Below are 19,564 nucleotides of genomic sequence, written 5' to 3' on the forward strand. Positions count from 1 at the left end.
TTTACTTTTAAAAGAAATAGAAAGAAATATCCCTTTAAAGCTCCTGCCTCTTTTTGATCCTGGAGCTGAACTGAGCTGTTTATAAGAATTGCAGAATGGGCATGATTGAAAACATACTTAGAACAGCTAGAAAAAAACAAAACACAACTCCAAAGGCCAGAAGACCTGGCTGCCTTCGAGCTTTTGTCATGCATGCTAAACTCTGCCTTTGGGCCAGGACCCCTGTGCAAGGCAGAGAGACAGCGGGAGATGCTGGTGTTTCCAGGCAAGGCTGTCTCCTTCTGCACCACAGCCTGAGCACCACTGCTGCTCTTTCTTCAATGGGATGCCATCCGGCCTGGGGACAGCGTGGAGTGCCCCATATGACACCTGGCAGCTGGCTTGCGTGTACGGGCTGCAAGTGCTGCAGGTCTCGTCAGGCCAGGGCGGGAGGGGAGCTAGACCTGCATCCTTGCAGGACCCGTTTTGCAATGGCTGTACCGCATGGCACCAGTCTGAGACAGAGTTCCCGTTTGGAAATGGGAGGGATAATGCAATTTAGCAAGTGCAGACCCTGCCTCTTACTCAGCTTTTCTTCTAAGCATGCAGTGGCTCTCATGGCCCTGTTTGCTGTCATTTGTAGGTACCTATATATTCACCTGCAAGCCCACGAAGCTCGGGAAGGACACAGTTACTGCTCTCAGCAAGGCTGCGAACGTATTAAAATCATGGCACGTATGTCTGCCGGGGACCCGTGGAGCTGTGACCCAAACCCCTTCCCGGAGAAGCCAGCAGCTGCCCAACGCCCTGCACCCCAGCACCCGGCTGGGCCATGCAGGGCGTGTGGGGCCCCGCAGGTACACCCCCCCCCGCGAAACATCCTCTGGGGTTCTGCAGTGTGTGTGAGGTCAGCTCCTTGCCACAGGATGTAGGGAATTCCCACTCCTGAGTCTGCCCAGCATCACATCACCTGTGTAGAGGGAAGGGTTTTGCTCTGGATTCCGGCAGCTTTTTCTGCTGTGCTTCAAAGATAACCTCAAAAAAATTGCTCAGCTGGGTGCATGTGAACGCACACTCATAGCACCTTTCTTCCCATTTCAACAAGAAAAATAGAACCCGAGAGGGCTCAGGTTGGATTAGCTTTGAATGCCAAAGTACGACAGTGCTGCTGAATTTCACACTGGGAAGTAGTTCTGGTTAATAGGAATACCTGGAAAATTAGACCCAGACTCTCATTTACTGTGAACTCACCCCACTCTAAATCCTGTAGTGTTTTTTCAGGCTCATACAAATCTGCGTTTGAGTTTATAGCCAGGTAACACGTATGAAATTCATATTCAACTTTTAAACTAACTTAGTGGCAGAGTGACCATCAGAGGTCCCTTCCATCCAGCATCACCACCATCCTTTGATAACAGGTGTCTTCACAATGAGCACTTCCTTGTGAACCAGGATCCCAGTTTGAAAAAAGAATTCCTGAGGTTTTGGGATTGTATATGTTCCAGCATTGGTACCTGGTGTCATTTTGCTGATAAAAACCAGTTAGCAAGCCCCTTTTTAAGTGTCTGTCTCTGGTGTGATTGCAGGTTGCTGTCACTAGCACGCCTTCAGTCAAGTATGTAAGGATCCAGATCCAGTCTCTCAGTGGGACAGACATACAAAACCACTTGACATCCGCATTCATTAAGGTATATTGTGTTTTACCCGTTTGAAATGGTGATTAAACAGGGCAAACTTTATCTCCAAGGAAAGTTACTGCAAAATCTCGCTGAGCCTTGGCGGAAGGAAATGGGAAGTTCCCCTGGAAGAGGCAAGGGCATTGTTCTCCCATACAATTAGCTCCATTAAAGTCACTGGGAGTTCATATTCTATTCAGATGAGGATTTGAGCCCTTCAGAGAAAAAACCCTTCTTTTTATCACCTCAGAAGAAGGGTTAGCACCACCACTCTAATGTAGAGGAAGGGGGGGTGGGGCGGATAGGACACCAGAAGACATTGTTTACAAAGGATGTGGGGGAAAAAACCAAGTTTGTTTTTCTGATTTTCCCTGCTGGCATTGCACTAAAAGTTAAAAATAACTGTATTTCACTGCTAAAGGGGTTTGGAGCTGTGAGGCTCCAAACTGTCAAACGTGCCCTATCCGTCTGTCTAGGTAGTGAAGGGTGACTGAAGTCATGCTTGCAAGGACACTCTCTAGGTTTACATGCCTGTGTGCTACTGAATTGTAATTAATGCTAACAAATGCCAAGCCAAGCTGGTACAGCATCCTTAAGGACCCTGAGCAGCCAAGATTTCTTGCCACGTGCACTGGCTGCATCATCAAAAACTTACTCCAAAAAACCATTCATAAGCGGGTGAGGAGGCAGCGTCCTCACCGGTGGGGAAGAGCAGAGACCTGTGTGTATGCAGCACTCATGGGACTGGTGTAGTATCCTCTGAGCTTCTTTGCCTTTTCTAAAGCTTTAATGCAAGTATTGTTTTTCAGAGGAAGTTTTATTTCTGACACATGTAGATCTAGCTGAAGTAAAGACTGGGTGAGGCAAATTATAAAGACTAGTATCCAAAGGAGGATTCTTACCCTAAATCTTAAAAGGTGTGGGAAATTTGGAAATACAGAAGTGAAGTTCCCACTACGAAAGCACATGTTTTGGTTTTGTTTTGCTGAGTGAAAGGCAAAAGTCAGAAATTATTTAAATCTGTAATCCAGGCTCACCAAGGGCTGGGTGAAGTGGGTGCAGCAGTGCCCTGCTCCAGCTCCCGTGGGGCTGGGAGCCATTGTGCTGGCTGCTCGGAGGGTCTGCAGCATGAGCACAGGGCCAGGACACACAGCTGGGCCGTTCCTTTTGCTAGCGCCTCACGTTTAGGTTGATGTGCAGTGGTGGTTGCTCCCTGCTCCATGTGTAACCAAACTTTAAGACAATTCCCAGGCTTAGGAGTGTGAGACAGCCAGAACCAGGCAAAAGATTTGGTCTGTCTTTGCTCCTCCTCACTCCCCTCTGCCCACCCATGGCCTGAGTGTTCATGTTTCCCTTACCCTTAACCCTCTATTGCATTCAGCATCCCCCGACGTCTTGCAGAAGTCACTTTTTAACACTTGGCATCCTCATTCAGTCTGGCCCTATATTCCCTGAAGGTATACACATGCCTCAGATGGTTGGGATGTATCTGAGCTCCCTGGTGCCCACAGAGTTTATGGTGCCGTGTTGTGTATCCTGGGCTCAGCTTTCTGACAGTGTGACCTTGGTAGGCTGTTGCTCTCCTTGGTGGAGGTTGTTCAGCCCCTGTTCTCCGAGGCTGGGCTGTCCCCAGGAGTGCTGGGGAGATGCACTAGCACCGGGCACCTCCGAGAGCCTTTGCTTTTCTAAGAGCAAAGGTCGTGGCACATCCTGAGAAGTGTAACCTGAGCAAGGAGCCCTTGCTGTAGGAAAGGAGGAGAGCAGTGCTACAACTTCTTTGAGGCACTGGAGCAGCCCTACCAAGAAGGAGCATTTTGGTTTTGATATTTACATTCTCAGGGAAAAAAACCACTCTGTCCATGTGTTGTGTCTGTTCCCCCATCTGCTGCCTCAGCACCTCTTCCTTGCTCCATGGTCAGATCTGCTTTGCCAAGTGACAGTAATTTCCCCCACATGGAAAGAAACTGTGTTAAGACTGAACTAAGCATTTTACTCCCATTTACGGATTTTTGGCTTCCCAAATGTATCTTCCTAATACACAAAAGATGCCGATGACCTCATTTCTCATGTTTTTGTACCCCATTGAAAACTAAGGGTTTTGCTTCCTCCTGCCACTGACCATCTATCAGTGATGTCACTTCATCTGTACTAATTACACATTTGAAATTACAGGGTGTACACCCTTGATATTTTCCTTGTTTGCAACTCCCTTCTTATGGAAAAGCAGGATCAGTGTCTGAGGCTCCCTGTAAAACCTACCTCTGTTTTTTGTTGCAGATAAATGACTCTGTTTTCCTGTTCAATAGCCGTGGGATGTTCTTCGTGGTGCTAGATGCGTGTTCAGGAGCAGTCGTGAGTAGGAGGCACTTTGACACGGTTGCTGCTGAAAACGCTGCCAGCGCAATAACTGATTATGTTCAAACGTTTGTAAAAGAAAGGTAAGCAAACTGCTGAGAGCCCAGTTCATGTAGCAACCCGTGGCTGATAGACAAAGAGAGGAAAATGACCCACTTTCATAACCAAACCTGTGCTCTGAAGAAACCTGGCACAGAGTAAATCTGTACAAATCCCAAATATGACCCAGATAATAAGAGAAGCAGACTCTCTCTCCCAGGATTGCACAGATTAGAGCAGACAGAGACAGGTTTTCTGGAAAACCAGCAGTTCCTTCTACATGAGCAACTCATTTTGCAGTACAGAGTAGATAAGGTCCTCGCAACGATGTTTGCAATCCTGCGCACCTATCCCGGTGTCCAGCAATTTCCTGGCAGCCAGTGATTCACTTTTCCATTTCTGAAATGTGTTGGTTTCTGTTTGCTTCTACTGATTGTTTTTGCCTCTTGTGACAGACGAAAATCAGAGGTGTGCCAGATTTTCCAACAGGACTTTTCTTGGGTGAGCCAATGAATAGACTTGCCTTGCCTGCCTGCGGGCTCTGTTACCTTGCATGCATCCTGGCAATGGTCTGGATCATCTCTATTTGTGCCTGTCCCACATTCCTTGTGGTTTTATGTGTCGCCACATAAACATGGAACAACAGAGATTTATAGATAAGTTCTTGGCTGCTGGCAGAAACAGGTCAAATAACCAAAAAACAGACTTTTTGTCCAAGGCATTTCTGAGCAGCTCATGACCAAAGATCTGAATGCTCCCGAGTTATTACATCTCTATGCACATGAACATGTACATGTATAAAACATGCATGAAACGACATATATCCATATGAAGCCTGTAAATTCAGTTTGATTTTCTGGTCAGATGTGTATTTTGCAAGTCTAGGCATTCAGCTAAATGCAACCAGTTGTGCAACCTGTAATTCATTGCAGGTACAGCTCACAGGGGCTGAAAGCACATCTGTGAGGGCCAAAGCCAGACTGAGGCTTGACTGAAAATCAGACCCAGGATATAGATGGTTTCAGAGTCTCAGGGCTGTACAGCAACTGTATTTCTTCTGCGCTGAGTGTCATGTTCCCATAAGGGATGCACTTGTGAGCAGTCATTTGTGCTTGTGATGATTCCGTGTGAAGCACAGGTTTGATTCAGGAACACTTAAACAGCAGCTTAAACTTAGGAAAGCTTAAGTGTGATTGAAATCAAAGGTATTTAAGCATGTTCTTAAAGTTAAAAAGCTCTTAAGTACTTTTCTGAGTTGGAGCTTAAAGGTCTTGCAGAGTCTTAATGAAGTAATATTTTGCAGTCATGCAGTAATTACTGCCCTTCTTTCCAGATCGCTTGTCCTTGTGTGCTCCAGAGGTATTTCAGACACATTGGGGAGCTCTGAAATGTCTATTTTTACCAGGTTAGGTTCAGCAAAGCCTATTGTCTTCCATAAGGAAGGTAAATGTATTTATTCTACCATGTTTCTTTTGCTTAAGAATTACTGGTGTGTTTCCCTACCAAGAATGTGCACATATAGTGCTTCTTAATATATTTCCTACCACAATATGCCAGTGTAACCTAGTGAAAACCTCTTGGCTTAAGGATGGTGAGAAGTGGGAGAGTTATTGTGGGACTTTGACCCTGCTTCAGCAGTGAGAAGCTGCATGCTCCAATTTTTTCATCCTTAAAGGATCTTGTTTATCTAACACCAAAAAAAAAAAAATTGTTTTATAAAAAATCCTTCTCTAAAATTCAGCTTCTTTGTGAAGAAAAACAATTATAAACTGAAAGGTTGATGAAAAAGAAAATAGCCCTGAGTGCAATAGGAGCTATTTATTTTTTTGGATGGAAGGAAGGTGAAATCACCAGTTCTGGATGGTTATTATTAGAGTTTTACGTTGGATTGTGTCAACAAATCCACTGGTATCATTAGTCTAGGAAATCCATGCTGAGTTTCCTACTGGCAAACTCGGAGTTATTGCGTCCAGGTTTGGATGAAGATTTGGGTGATAAGGAAATCAGGAAGACAACCAGCCAGCTTGATTGAGATTTCATTTGCAATCTCTCAAGCAGAGATCAGATGGGGAACTGGCTGTATTTTCAACTTCTTTCTTTTCCTGGGGGTTTGAGGACTTTATTTCCCTACTGCTTTACTGAAATTTATATCAGTTTCTGGTTCAAGTTTCAAAGCTCATTGCTGTGACAATTCCAGGGGGACAGCAGTCTTTTACAGCAGAGACAGCAATTTCACTTCAGCCTGTTTGATTCCCGAGAAGCTGGTTTTTGCTTTCATCCCTTTAAAAGCAAAACTTTGACATTTTCTTTTTTGGGTTTTTGGGGGTTTTTTTTGTCCTGAAACTTCATTGCTTCATTCTTTCATTAAAGCCATGAATACTTTTGAAAGGAATTTTTTGATTAAAAAGCAATCGGTTTTGTTTGCTTTGTCAAACTTTGTTCCCTAAACCACCTGTGCTGCTCACTTGGGCACAGCACTTCCAAGTCGTTTTGGGAGCTTGGTTCAGCCTCCAGCCTCAGCTGCTCCCGTGGCAGAAAAAGCAGCAAGCAGGGCCACTGCCATCTTGGGACACGCTGGTGTCCATCTCCTTGCCCTGCCACGTCTCAGGGATGCTGAGGATGCAGGACTAAGCCGCTGCTGGCCCCATCACGTGCTGCCCCAGTTTTGCTTTTCCTAAGGGCAAGGGTGTTCACCCACGTGTCTGCCCTGATTTCCAGCCTGGGTAATTATGTTCTGCATCATGAGCTTTCTCCCGCTGGTTCAGGTATGTGCACTATTTGACTTCACAGCTCCAAAAGCGATTGCACACGGGACTGATCCGCCCCGGGGTGGGGTGGAGGGGGGGTGGTGGCGCTGCATTTCAGGGCAGGCTGAAGCATTTCTCCCAAGTCCATATTGGGATAATGTGGAAAAAAAAAACCCCAACCCTCCTCCCCTTGACCCCAGCAGGATCAGGATTTAGGATCATGGTGCCTGGTTATGCAAAACCTTATTTAGCTTAGAAGTGTTTACAGGAATAGTCTCAATCCAACCAGCTGCAAATAGCCTTGGGAGTCTTTGCAATGAAAAGCATAATATAAACACAAGACATTATTATTAAAATGGAAGAATACATAATGCCTTTGTACTTTGTGACAGCAGAGGACCAGAGCAAAATCGACATGGGGAATAGTTTAGGCATAACAGGAAGAAACTGATGTAAACTAATAAAAGAAGGATTCAAAATGCCTAAACATTTTCACGTAGTCAAATATGAAAAAAGTACCAACACTTGAAAATCAAGAGTAAAACAATATTCCTGCTAACTGACACCTGGGAACCTATCTTGGCTTATTGAAATACCTGCAGATTTGGGAGGCAGTGGGGTTATGGCTTCAGCAAGGCTCATTCTCTCTTTCATCACCCTTTTCCTCTCTCAAGTGTTATGTTATTTTAATCCAGGGGAAAAAAAAAAAGAGGGCTGAGAAGTTTCTGTCATGTGTGGAGCGAGTCTGTGCAAAGTGAAGCGACCCATCCACAGGTTTACTCACTTCGTTTGTGTCTGTTTTTCAGGGAGTTTTGCCATGCTTGGCTATAAAGGACAAGCCAAACCCTCCTGGATTAAAGTCTGTAATCATGCTGGTTATCAGAAGGGTGCTTCTCTACAGCATTATGTTCCCTTGAAGCTGAAAGAATATCAGTGTCCACCTAATGCCGATGAGTCGCTAAAATCCGCTTTTTCTCAGAACCACTCGGAGCAGAGCTCTGCAGAGCCTGCGGCGCCCCGGGATTAGCATCCCAGGGGTAACACCAGCCGGGCAAAGCCCACCACTTCCACCAAAACATCTTCTTGTTTTTACAGGATTGTACAAAACCGATGGTGTTGGCTTGTATATATTATAACTAATAAATGTATTCTCATCTTACCCACTGTGGTAGGGCTTTATTTTTTGAGCGGCGCTTCACAAGATGGGATAGGAAAAGCCTGTGGCCTGCCCTTCCCAAGGAGAAGTGTTTCAAACCATGTGTGATTTGGTACCAAAAGGTAAGTTTCAAAGGCAAAAACCTGCTCTCCGGTATCACAGAGACTGGCAATGAAATTTGGTGTGGAAACTTTAGCAACAGCCGGGGAACCAGATGAACTTTTGCAGAGGTAGGGAATTCTCCCTTCAGTCCTGTTTTCCCTCCACTCATGTCTGCTTTTAAAACCCCTGTGAGTCTGTCGTGGTATCGTAGATGAGCTCAGTAACCTCTGCTTGCGTCGATGGGTAAGCATCTTAACATGGTATCTTCCAACCAAACGGAATAGGTAGGGTGCAACAAGCACTTTAAATGTTGTTTCTGTCTGGCTAACGACTGGTGAAGTGGTGTGTGACCAACTGAGGTGAAGATTTAATTAAAGACCTACAGGAATAAAACTCAGGATGAAGTATATGCTGTGTTGGGTGAAGTCTTGTGTTCCTTTCCGACAATGCTGGTATTCACTTTCTGCTCCCATCGAGGACTGAAATACTGCCAGTATCAGTGGCTAATTCTCTTTGATTTTTTTGTTTATGCTGCTGCTTTTTGAAGTAAAGACAAACGTAGAGCTTTGTATGCAAACTGAGAAACAAGTGATGAACTCACTGACTACAGTTGAAGTACAAACCTCTGCTGAAATGATGATATACTCGTTTTGACTTGAACACGATGTTCCTTGGTGACAGCAGTGAAGGGGCAGGCGATTGCAGACTGTCCATGTCTTTGTCCCATGGGTTACTCAAACAGGTGGGTGAAGGCTTTTTTACTAATGTCCTGTTGTTTCGCTGAAATCCTCAGAAATGGCCAAACAAGCCGCTACAGGGAAAGGTTAGTGTTTTGTTGGCCAGACATTTGCACCCTGGTGAGTGAGTCGCTCTGGCATCCAGGCACCGGCCAGCTGATACTGCGCCTCGGAGAGGGGACTGAGCTCCTTGGCTGGGACGCTTGGCTCTGTCAGACACGTACCGCCCCATCGTCCTTGGATGGGGGGGAGAAAACACCTGAAGCATTTACAGGCAGAGGAGGAGACCCTTGCTCCATCCCCACACCAGGTGAGAGTCAGGTTTGGCCAGGGAAGAGGTCCTGGTGTGCTAGAAGGTGTGAGGGAATCCCTGATGCTGCTCTGTAAAGGTAAGATAAAGAGGGATGGACGGGACATGGGTCGGAGCTGGCACTGGCTGGGGGTGACGGAAACTGATATCCTCGGTGGAGACAAGGAGTGGTCCAGAGGCCTGAGTGGCTGGGACTGGCCCTCCGAGGAGCTGCCTGAAGTCCTTTTGAACTTCTCTTGGTACCTAATTGTTACGATTTCTGTGGCTGTTCAGGAGAAGAAAAGCAAGATATTTTTGGCTTGTGAGCTTAAGTCCAACATCAGAACAAGTACTTACAGAGCAAAGTTTTAGCTTCTTGGAGATTTATTTGATAATCTGTGACAGGTCCAGACTCTGGATCCCAATAAAACTTTGCAGAGCTCTCACCCCAGGCTGAGACTAAACAACTGGCAAAGGAAGAGCCGGGTGAAGGAAGGAGAGGAATGTGCCTAAACCTCTGAAAAATCTCTATTCCTTCTCCCGCCCCAGAAGGAAAGCAAATGGCAAATGTCCTGGAGAGGAAGGCGTGGAGCCGTGGTGAGCCAGATACAAACAGCAAAGTACCACAAAAGCAAAAAGAAAAATATTTACATCCTGATGCAGCTACTTGGGTAGTTAAAAGCAGCAGTTTGAAGAGGATTCAGGATGCTGTGATCCTCTTCAGCCACTGCACACATTTTTTCCTTACCTTGGGAGGGAAAAAAGGCTTCTAAACCAGGGACGCTCCGCAGAGGGTACAGTTCCTCCACGGACCCTTGGGACATTCAAGACGATGTTTTCAGAGGCTGCCACTAGGTTGGCATGCACCAGAAGTGTGTGAAGCTGCCAGGTAAGTGTTGCGTGGGAAGCCGTCAAGTTCCTCCCCGGGGATTTCCTGAGCAGGAAGATCTCCACCCGCATGCTGGAGTCCACACGGACACAGCTAATCCAGGCATGTTCAGTGCATCTAAGGCATTTAGGATGCATGACCATCCCAGTTAACCCTAGGGCAGTTCTGCAGTGGAAGCGTGGTACCTCTGGCACTCCCTGAAAGCGTTAGCTTGGCTATATGCTGAGTTACCATCAGCAGGCACCGCAAAGCCAGTGCATCCTGAACCTCCGAAAGTGGGATTCAGCTTCCCACCACTTTGATGCTTTGAAAACCTCCTGCAGTGGATGAGGGTTTAATTCAGTGAAATGCTGAGCACTTCAAAAGCATGTGAAACTGGGAGTCAGTCAGCCTCGGATGGGTGGGGTGATGTGAATTGCAAATGATTTTGTTTCAGCTGAGCCAAAAAATGTTTCGTTTCCTTTTTAAGGTCTGTAAGCCTCTGGAAAAAAAAAAAAAAGAAAGAAAAAAAGTTAATTCTGAAAAAAAGCATAGCTTTAAAACATCTCATTTTCCTTTTTATTTATGTTTCAAAATAGCGTGCCAGTATTACAAGTTTGCAAACACTTTGCTTTTCTTTTCATTTATTAATTGTAAAATTTTCCTCTAACTCCTGCTCCTCATTCATAATCTGTTTTTATGAACATCAGGAATCAAGGAACTTGCAGAGATGTTTATGTACAGAATGCGTGAGCAGAACCATCGTCTTTGTGAGAAAGATATTAGGTGAATTTATAAGAAAGGTTCATTGGGAAAACCAGAGTGCTGCTTTTGACTCCAGTGTTGATTCCATTGAGAAGTGAAGTCTGTTCCTGAGTTTAATCCTCCTCTACTTGCCAGTAAAAAACTGCAGCTAATGGCTGGGTGGCAAGCACAAAATCAAGACGAAGAGCCAAGGCAGCGATGCTGCTGTTGTGCGCTGGGACTGGGAAAGCAGTTTCATTAGTGATCCCTAGAAAGACGTTGGTTTATTTGTAAGGCCGTCTGAAGGCTTTAGCTGTACTAGTGTGTGAAGGCTCCCCCCGCCCAGGAATGTCACTGTAGCAAGATCTGGCATGTCCTCGGGTCAGAAAGGCAAATGTGCTCCTCAAATCCATCTTCCCAGCTGGGGCTAAAATGTAAAATTCCAAGTAACGTCAGCACGAAGGTAACAGAGGCGCTAATTAAACACCTCCTCCCTCTCTCTGGAATCAGCTTCCAAATTGATGCTGGCTTCTTTGCATATGAATGAAGAAGCGTGCAGCAAGGCTCCAGACCCAGCCATCCAACCACTGAGAGCTCAGCATCAGCAGTGGCAGCAGGAGGGTCCGGGTCTGGTGGGCTGCACCACGGCCCTGGCAGGGACCCATCGGCGTCTCCTGGAGCATCTCACCTTGCAGACTTGGTCCCTGGGGAAGACAGATTTTACTCACAGGTCCTCTCAGGTACCTGTGCAAATTACTGTCTGTGGAGAGCTCACTCTCCACCAGGCTAAAAGGCTCTTTATCCATGTGAACTTTTCCTGCTTTTCTCTGGATCCCTGCTTTGCCCCATGCAGGTCTGTGGTCTCTCAGGCTGGGCAGTAGCAGCACTAGTAGCTGCCAGGTTTCTTGCTCCTGTTTGACACCTTTTCCAGGGGAGATCAGGTAGCTGCTGCTTTTCCGTGTTTGTAAGAGATGGTTAATGCTCCCGTTACACCCTGCTTGGCATATCAGGAAGGATCCTCACTGGCAGCAGAATGCTGAAGGTACCTCCTCCAGAGTGTGTCAAGCAGGTCTTAAAAAGCATGTTAAGATACCCAGTATCACGAGTTACTGTTTTTAAAATTTTGGGGCCAGGCTTGAGAGGTTGGCCCAGAGTTGTGCAAGGTGGCGAGTCGAGGTCGGAGCCTGGTGTGTGCTTCTGAACCACCGGCTGTGCTGCTCGGGAGAGCTCTGCTCTGCCGCCTGGGATTCGGGGTGTCCGTGTGACCCCACCATGTTGCCGGTGACGATCCAGCTTCCTTCGATCATTTCTTTGCCGTTTTGCTCTCGGGATTGCCTGCTCCGTGTTGCCTCCCTTGCGGGTGGCAGGGAGGGCGGCGGGTGGGGATTCCTGTCTGTGCTGCGCGCTTTCTAGTACAGCATCGCTGCTGACACCTGCGCTAGCAGCCAGCTGAGGACTAATGGTTTCCTGCATCTACTTTTAGCATTGTCTGCTGCTATTGTTTGCTTTTTTGGAAAGGTCCAGCAGCTGGGAATCATTTCAGAAAGTCTGCCTTGCCAGATCCAGGGATATGAGTCCCACTTGCCATTGCCAGCTAGCTTTTAATGGCTAGATGAAAATGCCTTTCTCACCCAAGAGAGGAGTCACACGTGGTGTTTGAGAAATTTGGGAGACGATAGACTGAGGAGGACACTTGCACAGCCCTTAGGCTCTCAGAGTGCCTGAATCTGCCGGGAGGTTTGTTGACATAGCTGGTTACGTCAGAGCTGAACTCAGCCACGTGGCGCCTGTTCAAGTGAGATGTGGTGGATGGCTGTATCCCCACGCCGCTCCCAACGCTGAGCTGATGAAACGCCCGGCTGGCAGGAGGGAGCTGCTCCCGCATCCTCTCCAGTGGCAGACACTGGGAAAAGAGTCACTGTCCCTTCCTCTGCTTATATTTAACAGTAAAATCAGACATGTCACTGTTTGTGTCTAATATTTGGGAAAGACTCTTAATTGCGAGCATTTGAAGGAAAATTCCTGAGATTATCCAGCGTTTTTCCGGCCGTGTGTTAGTCAGAGCTGAATCAGAGGAGCCAGCGCTAGCAGCAGCGATCCTCTTGGCCCTCTCGGCTCGCAGCCTTTCCGACCCGAGTGCCAGTTCATACTAACACTGCAATGAACTCGGGATCGCTGCGAGCCGAATCAAACACCCTACCTCAGTCACAGAATAAGCAGGATATTCTTTGGACTGTGGCAGGTCAGACACTATGAAAACACTGGAGCCTGGCACACCGCTGACGCCTCCAGAATTGACATGACTTTCCAGTGTCTGATTGCTTGTTTTGATCTTTGCTGGCGAAGATGGATGTAATCAGGGAAGCAGTCCCCGGTGAGCAACCGGGGCTATAATCGCAGAAGCCATTTCACACACCCTGATGGTAAGTACTGTGCAGTTCTTGGCTCTGATGAAAGCAACGGCTCTGAAATTTCTTCCGTTAATTGCCTACCAGATTGCTACACGTTACTGTCAGGAGCAAGATCATGAGCTGGACAGAGCAGAGATGCTCCTCTGAGTTTTTAATGGGCCAGAGCAAAGAAATTTCTTTGCTGCTTATGAAACAACAGGAGAGCACATGCATACCATCACTGTCAAAAATTCAGTCCCTTCTTTCTGTGAACTCTTACATCATCTGATTGTATTTTATGGACACTACCAGTGGGAGCCTGGCTTTATGCAACGCTGACACACAGCTGTACCGCCGCTATCAGACCCACTGTAATGACCATCCGGTGGTATTACCCCTCCTTTAGTTTTTCCCCTGTTGTTAAAGCAGAGCCTAGGGATGGGGTTTGCAGATCAGGCTGTGTAATCGCTAATAAATCTTGACATTTTAATAGTGACTGCTGTACTTTGGGTGTACCTCTAATAATGTTCTTTTAAAGAGCCCTGGATTATCGAATGTTGATGGCTAATGCTGTTAGAATGTCAGACACGTGTGCCTGGTTCTGGCACAATTTCCGTGGCAATGGTATTGCTCTCTGATAAAGTATATTATTCAAAGTTATAGCGTTACTAAGTGCATTCCTCTCTTCTACTGTTCTGTAACAGCATTTCAGCACCTGATAGACCGTACCGAGCCCTGACTCTATGCTGTTCCCAGACCTCGTGGCTGTCAAATACACTATACCAAAACAAGCAAACATTTTCCTGCTGGAATATTTCCTGACAAATCTGGTTCTAATGCTGTTTTTAATAAAATTATTGGGTCACATGGGGTTTGACTGTATCATTGTACTTTGAGCTGTATCACCTTTATGAAAAGTACAGACATGTGTTTTGCATATGTACACTGCAAAATTTGCTCCAGACTAAATCCTGGCTTCTTGCATGTATTTTTTTTTAAATGTTTTGGGGTTTTTTTATATTCACAAGTGACATGATTTTCTTTTTTCCTCTAAAGAAACTGGGGCACCCTGGAGTTCTTTTCAATTGCTTGGTTTTGCATCTAAGCTGTGCGATGAATACGTTTACCCTATGTCATCGTTGCAACATAACACGACAGCCACAAATACATGTCTTCGATATTCCTCAGATACTGACTCACACGATAAAAGCTAACGGCTCCAAGGACTACATGTGAATTTTAAACAGGGCCTTGTGAATACAGAGCCTTGGCGCTTACAGAAGTGGGTGTCCTTGCCTCAGTGTGAATACACACGTCAATAAATTGTCGTGAGCACAGGGCAGAGCTGCAGGATCAATCACAGGGGAGAATCTCATTAATCTTAACTTTGACTTTCGTGACACTGCTTGTTTGTTTTTGCTGGGGGTTGGCTGCTGAAGAAACAAAAACAACGTTAGGTAGACTGGTTTCAAAAGCAGCTTTTGGTTTTGCAAGAAAAATCTGGGCTGGCACGTTAACTTGACAATGTTTTCTGGGATCTGAAATCTAAGAAACTGCATGCTTCAGACTGGAAGTGGGAGTACGGTTTATCTTGGGGGTGCACAAAACACCATTGCTAAAAATGCATGGGTAGTACGGGGGCGGGGGGAGAGAGGTGCCACTGAACGGTTTATTTCATAAAAATCTGTCACTCTGCAAACACCTTCTCTGTTGTATTTCATTACTGTTTTGCACATGTGAATATTCAGCCCTGGAGAGTCTTGACACTGGATGTGTTTATGCCGCATTCCTAAGGCGTTTTTGGTTACATCTGGTGGTTGCTTTCTGAGTGCCTATTTGGATTCCCAAGTGGGTTTATCCTAAACCAAAGGGTGAGGAGCTGCCCTTGTTTTCTTGATCTGTTCGGGCTGATCCCGAAGCAGCATGAAGATGTTCTGAGCCATAGAGCTGAATAGGAGTGGATGTGGGCTGGCATAAAGCTGGATATAACCTGTTTTGTGCAGTGGATGGTTTTTGCAGGAGCTGGAAAAAAAACCCCACGTGAAATTTTCTTGATATTCTTTCTCCACAGGTATCCATCCAGAGAATTAAAAATCCTGAAGAATGGCTCTACCTACCTCCATGCATCTGACCGAAAACTTCATTCTTCTTCTGTTTGTAGTCTCTTCTGTAAGCACAGGTAAGTTTTCCTGCCACGGGTAAAAAGTGTTTGCAACATTGTTTTTAAATAAAGACATTGCTGGTTTAGATTGAGCAGCTTTTCACTCTTCTTAGTATAAGTGTCAGGGTCAGAGTGAGAAAACATCCATTTTCTGATGTGTCAATACTCCCAATCCAGGGCAGCTGGAGGGGCAAAGGCTGAAATGTCTGAGCAAGTGGAAGTACCCTCAGGAATCCCTCAGACGCTGCCATGCGTTCTTACAACAAACCCAAATCCAACACACTGCCACAAAGCAATAAAAAAAGAAACCTCAGGTCCTGATAGCTGTGGCTGTGGGCTGAGCATTTTGCTGCACTGCCCAAGCCCAGATGTGGGAAGCCAAAAGCTCTGGGGCGGGACATGGCAGTCACACGGGTTTTGTCTCTTCCAAGCAGCCTTTTTCCTAAGGAGTTAGGGAAAAGCAGAAAGGGAAGCTGGATATACGTATTCTAAGTAGAGCTCATTTGAGGGTTTCTATTTGTTTAAAAGAAAGAGACCGTATGTCTTGCCCCAAACACTGCATCTGCATGGAGCAACCTTCCACTGCCATGCTCAGGCCCTTCTGGTCAAGAAGCAAAACATTCAGTTCGTTCCTTGCACTGGGCAGACGTTGCACTCTTATTTAAAAAATGACAATGAGAGTAATAGTCCCAGCTGGCAAGGTACCTGCTGAGCTGGCAAAAAAGATGCTCAAACCTCCTTGGCAGAGGGGATGTGCAGCGCGTGCATGGCTCCTGCTCTCTGCTACCAATTGGTTAATGAAATCGGGAATTTGAGTCTTTTGCTCTGGATTGTGTTGGCTTTTGCTGATTGTCATCCCAGTCATCAGCGTAAATTCCTCTTGACTTCCCCTTAGGCTTCACAGTCTACCTCTCAGTTTCTAAATAATGAATTTTGGGGGCACAAGTCATCTGGTGAGGCTGCAGGAAATCCTTCTGGACATTAGCATAGCCAAAGAAATGGAAAAATGAGCAAGCTTTTATTCTGTCCACTTAATCTAGCTGATAACTTAGACCTCTACATGTGAATTGATTCTTTTGGTTTTATTTAGCTTCTCATGATGAGCTAATTTTTCTATTATCCTTATTCCTATGGGAATAACAGCTCTTTTTTTTTTTTAATTAGTTGTCAGCATATATTACGGTTATATTTGAACATCTTTTTACAATGCAAGTCCCATTTTCTGCCTGAAATATTTATCTTCTCCAACTGTTATTAATTCTTTGTGTTTTCTGGTAGGAACGCAGAAACTCCTTGTTTTCCTCAATGACTGTATATCGGAAAAGGTGCCTCTGACATTACTGATACACTTCCAGTTTCCAGATTGCACAAGTGGTATCAAAATCAAGTCCTGGATGTTTATCAGTATTTGACTTGCTACTGGCAGATTATTAGCCCTCTCTGATTTGATCACTTCATGTATATGGAAAAAGTTTGCAGAGAGCCAAGGCATATGTTGCCCACATGAAACAGCCCTCACTTACCTTGAATGGCTGGTATTTAATGGGTCTCTGGAGACACTAAGGCATTAAGGCTGGTCCAATTCTATTTTTTTCCTTAAGTCACGAAGCTGGTGGAGGAATCTGAGAGGAAACTGAATGCAGATGGACAGATTTCTGTTTCTGTTGGTGTGGAATTACAGATGTCCCTCAAGTCTGACAGCACCAACACACAACAGCTCGCTGTCTGCTGCACCAGCACAAGCAAACCATGTTTCCTCGCTCAGATTCGCACTGTCTTTTCCATTAACTGAATGAATTATTATCTGTGGGGCAAAACCCACCCAACTTTACTGTACTAAGTGCCAGTGACGTAACCCTGCTGAAGTCAAGGTGTTTATCCCATGTCTGTTTTCATTGATTTGCGGATCTTGCGGTTTTCCTATGGTGCTTTTGTTTTAAAGGATAAAAATTGGAGTGCTGGTGAGAACTCCCAACCCTTTCTGATGGCAGAGGGCTCATTGTTCAAAATTCCACTGACCTCAGCTTCCTAGGATTAGAAAGGTTTCTACCCTCAGAAAGTATGCATCACACATGGGACTCACATGCGCAGTTTTGTTGATTCGACGAAGACGTGAGGCTCCCATATTGAATGAGATTATACCAGGGAAATATTTTATCTTAAGTAAATACTTATAAAATGAGCTGTTTAGACTAACCCGTCATGGCAGTCCGTAATCTAATTTCTGTGTGGAGACGAGTAATGTGTGAACCCAAATCGTTATTGCTTCTGCCTAGAAAAGCTCACAAACCCAGTCTCTCTCTCTTGTGAGATTCCTGTTGTTCTGTCTTACTGGGTGGACTGGTGATTCCTTGGACCTTGGTGTTTTTAATTTTAGTTTGAGCACTTTATCTTTCCATCTCCAGCAAAAACACAGTATGCAAACATATTTTAGCATCTTCCCATTAAACAAAGCTTTTCAAACCTCACAGGTATTTTGGGGGCATTTTTAAAGGTAGTAGTTGTTTTATCCTTTCCTCAACATCTTCCCTAGTGTTGTGAAAGGCTTTGTGTCTAGATTGCGTGAACAGAGCTGAACGTCGCTGCCAGAAGGGCTCAGTTACAGCCACATCGTAGTTTTCTGGAAACTGCATCCCTCGCAAGGCTCCTTTGCATTGGGTAGCGGGTTTTTCCATGCTTCCAGAAAACAGAAAACCATACAGCTCAAGCTGTTTGTTTTTCTTCAGTCGTGCCCCTCACATACTCTGCTGCGCTAAGATATTGCTGTGTTCCAGGGCGTCAGCGAAGGGAATACCGAGAATGATACTGTAAAGATGTGCACAGACAGACCTTTCTCTCTTGCACTGAACACATGGTAATTGTCTGCCCTCTCCATCTTTACCCAGCAGAAGCAGCTGTTGCATGCCCTGATAAGGATCCCGAGTTAGAAAACTGGAACCCAGGTCACAACGAAGAGAACCGCGTTGAAATCCGTAATGGCAGGAAGCTCCTTCTCTCTTCTTCTGCGACTGTCCACTCTATCCACATCACTGATGGAGGTAAAATGTGCTGGCGACGCTGGGTGAAGTGTGTTTTCCACTGCGGCTATTTAAATCCCTCTGTCTCATACCAGGAGAGCTTTCTGCTTCTTGCTGAGAACTGGGTGGCTGCTGGACAAACCCAGCTTTGATTCAGTGCAAGGGTGGGTGGCAGAGATGCTATCAGCTCCTTAACCATTATTACCAAGCTCTTTGCTGTCCTTTCTGCAGAATTTACAAAAGTACCGCAGTATACTCATGAGTTCTACTTCTGTGATTTGCCTCAAAACCAGTCTTTTACTAAATCATTGCCCCGAAAACAAGGCAGACACATATGTGCCTCTGTCTCTAAGGACAGAGTCATAGTGTTGCTGGTGGCTGCTGGCATAGATAGTTTTTATTCAACTTAACTTCAAATTTCCGTCTCAGTTTGGAATGTGTCCTCTTCCACACAAATCTGAATTGCATTCTTCAAGAATTGGACTCAATAAAAAAACGTGTCATGTTTTTAGGATTTGTTTCAAGAGCTGTTTGAGGGACACTGGGCAGAATTTTTCAAAAATCACGATGAGAGCCCAGCACCAGGTTTAACACAACGGTGTCACAACCTCTGATGAGCTGCTGCGTGTTAAAGCAAATGTTGTAACTTTTTCCACTTAGGAAAACTGGTTATTAAAGACGACGCGCAGCCTATCATTTTGCGTACCAGACATATACTTATTGAAAATGATGGAGAGTTCCATATTGGCAGTGAGATGTGCCCTTACCAAAGCAATGTGGTGATCATCTTATATGGGCGGTACGTATGCACAACAAAACCTTAGCTTAGAAATTTCTAGGATTTCTCTTCTACAATGGGGAACAAAATGTTCCTTAAAACTACATTTTGTGAGATATACTTCTCACCAGAGCTCTGTGGAAAGTTCAGTTTCTTCTTAAACAATATAAATGACCTGTAAAAACTTGATGCAGTTTTGGTTCTGGTTTCAAATTCTACTGGGAGATGAGCATTGGGGTGTTTGGGCGTGCCAGAAAATCAGCATGCACCTTGCCACCACTCGAGCCAGTTTTCCAGAACAGGCTTAAAGCCCAAGGAGTTCTTTAACTCTGAAAATTCTCCTCCCTAAACATCCTTTCTTTCTGCATGAGAGTGGTGAGCCAAAGGATAATACATTTATGTCCTGCAGATTGCTGCAAGATCTCTTAGATGTTAAACTCATATTTAACAACCACTAGACCTCCTTAAATCCTGGTTAGGGTCCTAACTTGCTCCAGAACTTAACATGTTGTTCAGTCAGGGCTTC

General features: G+C 45.4%; 2 protein-coding genes across 3 annotated transcripts in view; both read left to right on the plus strand.

Moving 5' to 3' along the window:
* Window positions 1-7,823, plus strand: part of TMEM2 (transmembrane protein 2) — a gene marked incomplete at its 5' end in the record, with an annotated part of 48,753 nt that extends 40,930 nt beyond the window's left edge. The window contains 5 exons of the mRNA XM_010153144.1: window positions 623-836; window positions 1,566-1,667; window positions 3,933-4,093; window positions 5,383-5,492; window positions 7,603-7,823. Of these exons, the coding sequence (XP_010151446.1) occupies window positions 623-836; window positions 1,566-1,667; window positions 3,933-4,093; window positions 5,383-5,492; window positions 7,603-7,823 (808 nt within the window). The remainder of the gene's footprint in view (window positions 1-622; window positions 837-1,565; window positions 1,668-3,932; window positions 4,094-5,382; window positions 5,493-7,602) is intronic.
* A 7,362-nt stretch (window positions 7,824-15,185) lies between these two features.
* Window positions 15,186-19,564, plus strand: part of CEMIP (cell migration inducing protein, hyaluronan binding) — a 53,039-nt gene continuing 48,660 nt past the window's right edge. The window contains exons 1-3 of one of the 2 annotated variants that reach the window (XM_010153141.1): window positions 15,186-15,261; window positions 18,129-18,281; window positions 18,921-19,059. In XM_010153141.1, coding sequence (XP_010151443.1) covers window positions 15,186-15,261; window positions 18,129-18,281; window positions 18,921-19,059 — 368 coding nt within the window. The remainder of the gene's footprint in view (window positions 15,262-18,128; window positions 18,282-18,920; window positions 19,060-19,564) is intronic. The other variant, XM_010153142.1, reaches the window with a different exon arrangement.

This window comes from Eurypyga helias, unplaced genomic scaffold (genome assembly GCF_000690775.1).
Source record: "Eurypyga helias isolate BGI_N326 unplaced genomic scaffold, ASM69077v1 scaffold15736, whole genome shotgun sequence".
NCBI classification, from domain to species: domain Eukaryota; kingdom Metazoa; phylum Chordata; class Aves; order Eurypygiformes; family Eurypygidae; genus Eurypyga; species Eurypyga helias.